This window comes from Hemiscyllium ocellatum, chromosome 18, assembly GCF_020745735.1.
Source record: "Hemiscyllium ocellatum isolate sHemOce1 chromosome 18, sHemOce1.pat.X.cur, whole genome shotgun sequence".
Classification (NCBI taxonomy): Eukaryota; Metazoa; Chordata; class Chondrichthyes; order Orectolobiformes; family Hemiscylliidae; genus Hemiscyllium; species Hemiscyllium ocellatum.
In genome coordinates this window covers 32,639,254-32,651,418 of record NC_083418.1, presented here as the reverse complement: position 1 = coordinate 32,651,418, position 12,165 = coordinate 32,639,254, and the positions used below count along the sequence as shown (strand labels likewise).

The window sequence follows — 12,165 nt, the reverse complement described above, 5'->3', positions numbered from 1 at the left end:
GCCTTGTCCAAACCTGAATCACAAATTGTACCAGGTTTCCTGGGATTTAAAGGGCTTTCACAGCCAGGAGGCTGCATTTTGAACATTACTGAATGGGAATGCTTGGAAAAGACGGCATGTGCAGTGGGATATGTGGAGTTCAGGAGAATCAGTGATATCCGTTGTTTGGTGATTCATGAGCTATCCCCAGAAAACTGACCATAAAAGCTGCTGAGTTTCCATAACTAGAACTTGTCACCTGTACTCAATCGGACCTAAATGTGACTCCAGTCCACGTTGTATCCATTACAAAACGCCCTGTTGTTATATCCATAACAAACGTGATTATCCCTGACCCATATTTGTTTCCTTGGCTCTGGCAAAGAATCACCAGCTCTAACTGTTAACTCCCACAGATGCTGTCAGACCTGCTGAGTTTCTCTAGCAATTTCTGTTCTTAGTTTCGATCTTCAGCATCCACAGTTCTTTGTTTTATTTTATTTATTTCCTCAGTACCTCACAAACAAGAGACTCCCATTTGATTATCCGGAGTTAGTTTTCAGTTATATTCCCACAGGTAAATGGCTTGGCCCTGCAGATAGCTCTTTGTTGTTTTCCTCCCACCATGGATTGATCCGTACAGCTGGTGAAACAAGAACTAACAATGTGCCAGTCTAGGCTGTAGGGTGTGCCACCACTGAAGTGGCTGACTGCATTAGCAGCAGCTGGGTGTTTACTGTATTTTAGGACCTGATTCTCAGAATGTGATATTTGTAATGATTATGTTTGTTTTTCTTGTAGTTGCATGCTACTTGTAACGTCCATCAGTCTGTCTTCAATGACTGGTTCACAGGTCACCTCAACTTCCAGATTGAACATCAGTGAGTACCACCAACCTTCAGCAGGAGGTACACTTGCTTTGTACAAAGGACAAATGGGCACTGCCATCCTGTGTTGTTGGACTGTGAATAGGGTACAGTTAACCCTGGAACCATATGGTTATTAAAATGCAGAGGGGAGTGGTGTTGCATTCACAATAAATTCTGGCGATTATACATGGGTCAAACCATTATGGGAGATGGGTTGTATCATAGAAAGAGAGGGGTGAATTGAATTGAATCATTTTTACTGTTCTTTTCTCCTGTCCATTACATGGGTTCTCTTTCTTGCCCTTAGAGTTGTGTGATGTGCTTTTGTGAAATCCAACATTAAAGTTAACCACAGAAAACTCAGTAAGGTTAAAGTAAGATAGGGTTTAGGAGAAAGTGGGGACTGCAGATGCTGGAGATCAGAGTGAAGAGTGTGGTCTGGAAAAGCACAGCAGCTCAGGCAGCATCCGAGCAGCAGGAGACTCGACATTTCGGGCATAAGCCATTCATCAGGAATGAGGCTTGTGAGCCAAGGACTGAGAGATAAATGGGTGGGGAGTGGGGCTGGGGAGAAGGTAGCTGAGAAAGCAATAGGTGGGTGAAGGTGAGGGAGAAGGTGATAGGATGCTCGGGTCTGGAGGGCAGTGCTGAGTTGGAGACTTGGGAATGGGATAATGTGGGGGAAGGGGAAATGAGGAAACTGTTGAAATCCACATTTATCCCGTGTGGTTGCAGGGTCACAAGGTGGAATATGAGGCGTTATTCCTCCAGGCGTTGGGAGGTAACGGTTTGCCAGTAGAGGAGACCCAGGACCTGCATATCCTTGATAGAGTGGGCGGGGGAGTTGAAGTGTTCAGCCACGGAGGCAGAGTTGGAAGCTTGGTACCGGGATAATGTGAGGAGGAGGGGAAATGAGGAAGCTGTTGAAATCCACATTTATCCCATGTGGTTGCAGGGTCCCAACATCATTTCAGAGATCATGGGACACCCACACCCATCAACCCCACTGCCCTGTAGCTGAACACTTCAACACTCCCTCCCACTCTGTCAAGGACATGCAAGTCCAGGGCCTCCTCCACTGCCAAATCGTTACCATCTGACACCTGGTGGAGGAATGCCTTGTATTCCACCTTGGGACCCTATACCTATAGGGGATAAATGTGGTTTCAACAGCTTCCTCGTTTCCCCTCCCCCCCACATTATTCCCATCCCAAGTCTCCAAGTCAGCACCACCCTCCGGACCCGTCCATCACTCCCCCCTCTGACCTATCACCTTTTCCCTCATCTTCATCCAACTATCACTTTCCCGGCTACCTTCCCCTAAACCCACTCCCCCTCCCATTTGTCTCTCAGCCCCGACCTACAAGCCTCATTCCTGATGAAGGGCTTATGCCAAAACATCGATTCTCCTGCTCCTTGGATGCTGACTGAGCTGCTGTGCTTTTCCAAGACCACACTCTTGACTAAGATAGGGTTTATTCACAGCAAGGTAGAATGCTTCGGGAAATGTAATCACACACATGCATTCAAGGAAGAAAAGAGGGAAGTTTCAAATTACTTCAAACCATTTGGAATTAATTCACGTGAACTAGACAGACTAGTAAATCAATGTCCACTTGAGGTTACTTTAGTGGGCTGTGTACCGAAATCCCTTTCATAGGACATTAGATACAATTGGAGTGTTAATGAAGGTACAGTGGTTGTAAGCTCTGAATCAGTTCACTTTCCAGTTGCAGCACAGATTGCAAGCAGACTGATGATAAAATCAAAAATTGTATAATATCTGATGATTTAAAACAAACTGACAGGTTTGATCGTGTGACTGGGCTTTAAGTTTAGTTAGCCAGCTAAGGAGATAGGTTTTGGGGGAGATGACTGTAGAGTGATTAAAACTGAGTTTTGGCTTTAAATGGTCTCCTGTGCTCAGCACCAGCTGAGGTAGACATCATATCGACTAACCCTTTGTATTGGCATGGCTAGAGTGTTCATACAATCCAAGGAGTGTCACATCTAACTTTATTGGCCTCTGGCAATTGTTAGAAAGTTCTGGAGGCAGTCAGCCTACTCATTCTGAGTTCGATAGCAGCCATTTAAAATTTTCAGCATTTTAAGAACATTTGAGCAGAAGAGTATAGTTTTCTTTTGAACATCAATTTAGGATATCTCTCTTTGCATCTATTGGTCATTAAAGTTGTCAGGATGAATATCCATTTCAAGTGAATCATAGAATCCCATCAGTGTAGAAGCAGGCCATTCGCCCCATCAAGTCTACACCAACAATCTGAAGAGCAGTCCATCCAGACCCAGCCCCCTAGTCTATCAGTGTAACCCTGCATTTCCCATGGCTAATCCACCTAGCCTGTACATCCCTGGATACTATGAGCAATTTAGCATGGCCAATCCACCTAACCTGCATATTTCTGTGGGAGGAAACCCAGGCAGACAGGGATAGAATGTGCAAACTCCACACAGAGAGTCACCCAAGAGTGGAATCAAACCCAGGTCCTTGGCAGTACTTTAATTACAAGCCCTTCTATGTCCTTCATACATAAAGTCACCATAGTCTTACCAGACCATATCGGTGCTCTCTCATTAGGGAGAGACAACTGGTGGTAGCTTAAACTGAGGGTCACATGCCTCAGACAGTGGGAGAGGATGAGGTGGTAATCTCAGCCAGTGCAGGACTTTAACCCAAACTGTTGGTGTGGATCTGCATTGCCAACTAGCTGTCCACTTAACCGGGTTAGCTATCTTACCTTATATCTATATCACACCTTCATGATCACCTGACTTCCCCAGTGATTTACAGGCAATGAAGTAATTTTGAAATGTAGTAAGTGTTGTAATGTCAGAGATGAGCTGTGTTCTCCCTGTGAAAACAATGTATTGTGAGGAATAGAGGTTGCATTGACTTCATACACTACAGTTCTTGATACTGCTGCGCAATTCTTGTTGTGTTGAAATGTAAACCAACTTTAATGAAGTGGTGTGCTAATGACCACATCTTATACATAGCAATCACCCAAAATGGTACTAGTGAGAGTCAGAAAATAAAATAAGTTTCATGGGGTAATTAGAGTCAACAGGGTTTAAAATTCAACCTTAAAGGGAAGACAAAATGGGTCGGTGAATTCAAGGTAAATAAAAATCTGATGGGGTGTAAAAACTGGCAATTGATTCACTAACATCTAATTTTGCATCCTAATGAGATTGAATTTTATTCCAGCAGTAGCTGATTTCTCTTTGCTATCTAACCGTGTCTCTGTGTTTACAGCCTGTTTCCTACGATGCCAAGGCACAACTTGCACAAGGTGGCACCATTGGTAAAGTCACTGTGTGCCAAACATGGCCTAGAATACCAGTCCAAGCCTTTATTCACTGCCTTTGCAGACATAGTACAGTAAGTACAGAACACCAGCAATACAACAATTCTAAACTGTAAGAATACCCTTTCCTGCACAGTGTATCGTTGAAGCCAAGATTCAATGCACTGTTTCCAATCCTACCCCTCTTAGGATTCCAGAATTTTGTGACCTCTTGCCCTACCTCAGGCTTCCTATAATTTTCTGCAACTTAAGTCAGCTACTTGGGTTTCCCAATCATGACAATGCGTGTTCTGTTTTTTTTTGGAGAAATGGTAAATTGATCAAAGAATGCTGCCTCCTTAGCCCTGCTAGTCAGATTAATGTGTTTCTCTTGCAAAGATCAGGTCAATTGGCAAGGGTGTAACCTGAGATGAAAAGAGTAGAAGTGAAGATGCGTTAATTCAGGCAGCTATTACGTGCTGGTCAGATTGCAAAATGGGAGAAAATGAAGACTAAGGAAGGTGAGAATTGAGGGAGGTTAGGAGTTGGACTCTGAGACCCCTAAATGATGAAGGCCAAGGAAGGTGAGCCCTGAAGGAGTCTGGGACTAGCACAGAGGACGATTATGACTGAGAAGGGAGGGTGATGAAGCGTTGGACAGTTTCAAGGTCCAAGAAAAATGCATTAGACTAGAGCAAACCATCACAAGCCTTGATTTTGTCCCAGTGAGGAGGAAGAGTATTTCGGATGGCCTTAGTAAAAGTGAGAATGGCTGAGACAGAAAGATTTGAGCATTGCAAGTGAATGAGGAATTGATTGTTGGTTGAGGAGGAATTTCTGTTGTGTTGTCCAGATAGTTCGCTCAGAAATGATTTCACATTCTGTGATATTGGGAAGCTGCAAGATGGATAGGAATGAGAAAGGGATTATCTTGCAATAGTACAGTCTGATAAGATAAAGAAAACTCTGACACTCCATGATCATTGTGGAGGAGACATTTATAACTCCATGGACATTTGACCCTGTCTAGGATTTTGAGAGTTCTTAAGAGAAAGGAAGTGATGGGAACTGATGAGATAACAACTTTTCGAAATGGCTTATCTCCATGAACCGTTGTTGTGTAAAGGAAAGGAGCATTGATTGTCCTAGTTCAATTAATGTTAACTAGAATTTTAGTTTCCTGGGCTGAGGGCTGTTTGGACTGCAATGTTTAAAAAAAATGCGATATATAGTCAGACAGATTGTTCACAATCAGAAAAATGGCAAGAGTACAAGAGAAAGTGAGGACTGCAGATGCTGGAGATCAGAGCTGAAAATGTGTTGCTGGAAAACCGCAGCAGGTCAGGCAGCACCCAAGGAGCAGGAGAATCGATGTTTTGGGCATGAGCCCTTCTTCAGCCCTTTCCTGAAGAAGGGCTCATGCCCGAAACATTGATTCTCCTGCTCCCTGGATGCTGCCTGACCTGCTGCGCTTTTCCAGCAACACATTTTCAGCAAAGTACAAGAGAGGCCAATGTCCAAAGAAACTGTATTCCAGAAAATGTTGCTCCGTCATGACTGAAAAGGAGAAGAAGGGGATAAAATTGGATTTTTCTTTCCAGACAAAAACCTTCACTATCCTATCTACCTGAGACTCCACTTTCAAGGAACTATGAACCAGCATTGAAGGTCTCTTTGTTCAGCAACACTCCCTAGTACCTTACCATTAAGTGTATAAGTCCTGCTAAGATTTACTCTCCCAAAATGCAGCACCTCACACTTATCTAAATTAAACTCCATCTGCCACTGCCCAGCCCATTGGCCCATCTGGTCCAGATCCTGTTGTAATTTGAGGTAACCTTCTTCTTGATGTCACCTGCAAACTTACTAACTAGACCACCAAGTTCCCATCCAAATCATTTATAATAAATGACGAAAAGCAGTGGACCAAGCACTGATCCTTGTGGCACGCCTCTGGTCACATGCCTCAAAGCTGAAAAGCAACCCTCCACCAACACCCTCTGTCTTCTACCTTCAAGCCAATTCTGTATCCAAATGGCTAGTCCTCCCTGTATTCCATGAAATCTAACCTTGCTAACTAGTCTCCCATAAGGAACCTTTTTGAACGCTTTACTGACATCCATATAGATCATGTCTACCACTCTGCCCTCATTAATCCTCTTCGTTACTTCTTCAAAACACTCAATCAAGTTTGGGAGACATGATTTCCACTCACAAAGTCATGCTGACTATCCCTAATCAATCCTTGCCTTTCCAAATGCCTGTTAATCCTGCTCTTCAGAATCCCCTCCAACAACTTGCCCACCACCAATGTTAGGCTTACAGGCCTGTAGATACCTGGCTTTTCCTTACCACCTTTCTCAAATAGTGGCACCATATTAGCCAACCTCCAGTCTTCTGACACCTCATATGTGACTATCGATGATACAAACATCTCAGCAAGGGGCCCAGCAATCACTTTGCTAGCTTCACTGGAGCATCAGAGGCTGAGAGGTGACCTTGTAGAGGTTTATAAAATCATGAGAGGCATGGATTGGGTAAATAGACAAGGTCTTTTCCCTGGGGTGGGGGAATATAGAACTAGAGAGCGTAGGTTTAAGGTAAGATGGGAAAAATGTAAAGATACCTAAGGGGCAATGTTTTCATGCAGTGGGTGGTGCATGTACAGATGAGCTGCTAGAGGAAATAGTGGAGGCTGGTGCAATTACAACATTTAAAAGGCATCTAAATGGGTATATGAATAAGACGGGTTTAGAGTGATATGGATCAAGTGCTGGCAAATAGGACTAGATTAGGTTAAAATATCTGGTCAGCATGGATGTTTGACCAAAGGGTCTGTTTCCATGCTGTACGTCTCTTATGTCACTATGACCTGGTTCCCCATAGCTCTCACTGCCATGTGCTTGGAACTGTTCCCTACAAGGAATGTACTGATCAGACGTCAAACATCACAGGCAGTGGTGCACTGTAATGAGCTGTAGGAGCTTAGAACATAGAATGTTACAGTGCAGTACAGGCCCTTCAGCCCTTGATGTTATGCCGACCTGCGAAATTAATCTGATGCCCATCTAACCTACATTGTTCCGTTATTATCCATATGTATGTCCAATGCCCATTTAAATGCCCTTAACATCAGTGTGTCTACTACTGTTGCAGGCAGGCCGTTCCACACCCCTACTACTCTCTGAGTAAAGAAACTACCCCTGATATCTATCTTAAATCCATCACTCCTGGCTCTCTCTCACTCATCCACCATTACATCACCAGGAGTTGTCTGGTAATTTCAAATAATTTTATAGCACATAAATAGGTCAATCTTTGATTATGATCACTCCTCCCACTCTATTTATTTCATCTTGCCTCATGGGCATATCCCTCTATTATTTGCTCCCGTACTTGTGTAGCTTCCCCATTAACACACCCAAACAACTTGGTTCAACTACTCCATGTAAGAGCTCAATATGATCGTTCTGGTTAAAGATGTTCATACCTGTAAAGGACAGAATAAGAAGTTCTTGTCAAGTGATCATTATTAACTGGCAGCCCAATGAGAAGGAATACTTGGGATTAAATTGCCATTTGTGTTCTATTGCAGCTCCTTGAAAGACTCTGGGGAGCTCTGGTTGGACGCTTATCTACACAAGTGATTGGTCACAGCAAGCAACAAACCGCACACTCTTACAGTTGCTGCCTTGCAGATAGGAAAACCAGTGCCCGAAGGAGCTGCTGCCATTTTGTAGACATTGTGCCAGGAACCACAGGAAAAATATTATTAACTCTAGTGGGATGTGATTATGGTTGAAGGAACTGAGCTATTATCAATTAGAATACAAATGTAATTCAATATGCTACAAGTTTGGGAATTAGTTTTGTGCTTAGCAAAGGATTCTAGTGCTGGAGACTAGAGCATCTTCCATTCCAGTGTTTAATTTTTACACCCTGAAGGGGTTGGGCCTAGTAATTTATGTTACTGGCCTGCGTGTTGAATTACAAGTTCCACCTTGCCCAGGCCATTATCCTGGAGGTCAGACAGGAAAAGGGGGTGGTATCAGCATGGCAGCATCCTGTCAAACTGCAGAGTAGGTGGCAGGCAGGTTATATGCTTTCCAGCCTGCCTGACTGACTTCTGTTACAGAGGGACTCCTGCTCTGTAATGGTGGTCTAGTTGCCAAGGACATTTTTTTTCATTTGAATGTTTAAAATGTGTGCCTCCACCTTTTGCATCCTCTCTCTTACCTGAAATGCCAGCCTGCTGCTGCTTCAGTGCTGAATTGGTTCACCATTTTCAAGAGCCCTTAATTGACTGTAGGCCTCCCTTCTGGGTCATTAATCAATCAGTAAGGGGAAAATCACTGCCTGGGATTACTCCCCCATTTGACCGTGACACCAGTATCCTGAAGCCAGTGGAGAAGATCCCGGCTCAGGGTCACTGCTGAGCTCTGTCGGGTCACTTAAGACACGATTAGATGGATAGCAAAGTCCGCTACACTCTGCCCCAGCGGTGTGCTTCACCCACAGTGTCAGAAATATACTGTCCGCTGTGCCAAGATTATACATTCCCATCTCGCATTTTGTGCTGCAGGTGCAAACTGCATTTGTTCCAAGATTCATACAGCCAGTAGTGGCAGCATCCTTTCATCCAAAATACCAGAGGTGCAGCAAGGTGTTTCCACACTCTGCAGCAGCCACTTCTCTTTTCAGTTATCACTTGATAATTATTCAAACAAACTAATGTCTTTCTTGTACTGGTTATTTTAAGTCAGTGCCTCAATTAAAAATGGACAGAGCAACATGATCAAATATTAATTCACTGCCCACTAACAGAACAGCAATAACCTTTAGGCTTATATATGATTTCTGGTTTTGTGGTCAGTGATTGATTGTAACATTCTGTCTACGCAATGGTATTGTATTATAATTGATGGTGGAATCCACCAATAATAGGGACTGCTGCATTCACCAATGGGCTCAATGCTATATGTCTGCTAGCTTATCAATATTTCAAGGTAGGTGTGAGAATGTTGTGGAACCTCTGCTCGTTTATTGACAGCAAGAAGTAATCTTAAACTAAGGTGGTTCAGGGTCATCGTTCAACAGCATCCATGACATGGACCATTCATTCCAGTTTGTGGAGGATATGGAGAAGTGAAAGTGGGGGTATCCAGTAGGACAGTTATTACAAGGAAGATTGTGTTCTTTATTTTTTCCAAGCCAGGGTGATAATTGTTAGAAATTTGAATTCTCACTTAACTCCAGTGTTAATTTTGTGTAGTCAATCTTCACCCTAACCAGTGAGTGACTGAGTTGCACAGAACAGGAAAGCTGCAGGTTCAATATTTAGCTCAGTGGAATCAGCGAGTTCCGTTGGGGATAACACTGGGAGCAGAGTAATTGGTGCCAGTACTCCTGTTGACAGAAAGGGAGAGAATTCTTCTTCGGGGTTCTTATTCATAATTGCTAACTACTGACCCTTTCAGGAAAGTGCCTGTACTAGAGAGGGATTGGATCAGTTTCTCAACATACGAGTCCCCTATGGCTAAATAACTAGTTAATATTCATTCAAAGATTCATAGAAGAAATATGAGCAGGTGGTGCATGGCTCACTGGGCATCAGTACTACAATGTAAACAGAGATGTTTGCTGTTGCAATTAATTTCTAATGTAGACACATTAGGAATGCATACATGCACAACTGATCATACACAATCTCTGTATATTTATAGATCCATATACAGGTCATTCTGCTATAACGTGTGTTTCGTTAATGAAAATTTGCTGTAACACAATTGATGAATTGGGAACATTGTTTTTAAAGCAGGAACTTTTAAGATATGTGGCTGTAACGTGATTACATCGCCAACACTTTAAGCGCTAAAGCGTGATTTTTCTATAACACGGGGTTGCACAAGAACCCAACTGTCACGTTTAAGAATCATTACCTGTACACATTCAGAGATACTGCTGCACAGTGGCTCAAACACAACCACTCACCATCACAACTACTTGCAAATATATCTCTAGAATGAGGCCTATTTGTTTGTCCCAGACTGAAGGCTGCAATGGTCAAGGCTTTCACTGTACCAGTTTCCTCATCTTTCCTAATGCAGAGTTTAGTGTTTGAGCCCCTGGCAGAGCTTTGTCCTCCAGAACTTCATCCTTCACAAAGAAGACTCATTAATGAATGGTTAGTTACCTGTTTCAATGGTAGGTGCAATGTAGACAATCCCAATTCTGTTCAGGTCAACCCAGTCAGGCAGGTGATCTGACAATGGTGACTGGGAGTAGGAGATCTGGCTGATTCTCATAGCTGCGGTCCCAGAGACTGAAACTGCCTATATTTGGTTCACTGCTCACAGCCTTTGAATTGAACCTTTGACATTGTGACCTGGAAAGTTCAGCAAGTGGTGCATTTAACCATCAGGTCATCTGCTCATCAACATTCTAACAGGTATTCACACTACGGCACTAGTTTTCTCATCAAATTGCTGATGGTAACCAATTCATGATAAATTGATTACGATCGCAGGAAATCGAGACCCGTAATTTTGAGGGTCTAAACAAAAGAGCTTTGTTATTAGAGTTAGTTTGTGGATGTTCTTTGTTAAAGTAACAGTATCAAACAGAATTAATCCAGGCTTGTTTTTTTCAGCAAATGACTATTACTTTTACACTGAATAAAAGAGCATTTTTACATCAGTGCTCTTTTAGATCACTGTAGTCACATCAACACTGTTCTCGGTTTTTACTATGTATATGTGGTTGTACATAAATCATTATTCCACATTAATTGGATGACTGTGTTTCATTAAATTTGAATTCTGCTACTCATTGGCTCAGTTTTAAGTCTGTTGTTTGGTTCAGTCTATATCTAGGACCTGACAATCCCAGCTTTGATTCTCAATCTGTTTTCACAGTTCTCAACTGGAAGTGCTTCAATACAAGATGTTTAAAAGCATTCCAAAATTGTATTGCCTCAACAGCATAGAAACCAGTCGCTTGTCCCAACTAGTCCAGACAAGTCTTCCCTCACCTCTCTGTATCTGAAGCCCATCCATCGATTCCTGCTTTTGTTCTTTATGTTGACTTCTTTACCCTTCCAAGAGTCTATTTTTTTCATGCCACTTACTCTTCTCTGTTCTTGGGTACTCTGCCATCCCACCTTCTGTGTCCTCCTCACCCAATGTACCTGCTGGGAGCTAGTCTTGCTGGTCTTCCTGCTGTCGAGATTACCCCCCCCATTGTTGACACTGTGTATTCTGTGTCAGAAAATCACTCTCCCTATCCTCCTCCAGTATGACTGTACACTTGGGGAAAAACTAAACCCTGAACTTATTATGGATGGTTACATTGACATTGGGCCATGACACAAAAAACACAGCACTCAAGAAATTCAACAGGTCTGGGCAGCATCTGTGGGGAGTGAATATAGAGTTAATGTTTCGAGTCCAGTAGATACTGCCAGATATTAAGAGGAGGTGATGGCCTAGTGGTATTATCGCTCAACCAGAAACCCAGAATAATGTTCTGGGGACCTGAGTTTGAATCCCACTGTGGCAGATGATGGAATTTGAATTCAATAAAAAAAACTGGAATTAAAAGTCGACTGATGACCATTGTCAATTGTTGGAAAAAACCCATCTGGTTCACTAATGTCCTTTAGGGAAGGAAATCTACCATCCTTACCTGGTCTGGCCTACATATGACTCCAGAGCCACAGCAATGTGGTTGACTCTCAACTGCCCTGTTAAAAAGGCCGAGCAAGTCACTCCGTTATATAAATCGCTAGAAAGTCACAACTAAGAATCCACAGCAAGTGGACTGCAGCGATTCAAGAAAGCAGCTCACTACCACCTTCTCAAGGGCAAATAGGGATGGACTATCACTGCTGGCCAGCCAGTGACATCCAAGTCTCACAACTGAATTTTAAAAAAGGAGATAAACCCATAATAGGCAGCCAAAAATGTTAAGAATAACATCAAATCGGAAAAAATATGCAATGTGACAAAAGTTAG

The 12,165-nt window shown here is 42.9% G+C and overlaps 1 protein-coding gene across 1 annotated transcript in view; it reads left to right on the top strand.

Annotated features, from left to right (window-relative positions):
- The window catches only part of LOC132824406 (acyl-CoA (8-3)-desaturase-like), a 47,084-nt gene extending 36,201 nt beyond the window's left edge, over window positions 1-10,883 (top strand). The window contains exons 10-12 of the mRNA XM_060838839.1: window positions 781-860; window positions 4,123-4,248; window positions 7,749-10,883. Of these exons, the coding sequence (XP_060694822.1) occupies window positions 781-860; window positions 4,123-4,248; window positions 7,749-7,800 (258 nt within the window). The 3' untranslated portion in view covers window positions 7,801-10,883. The remainder of the gene's footprint in view (window positions 1-780; window positions 861-4,122; window positions 4,249-7,748) is intronic.
- The last annotated feature ends 1,282 nt before the right edge of the window (window positions 10,884-12,165 follow it).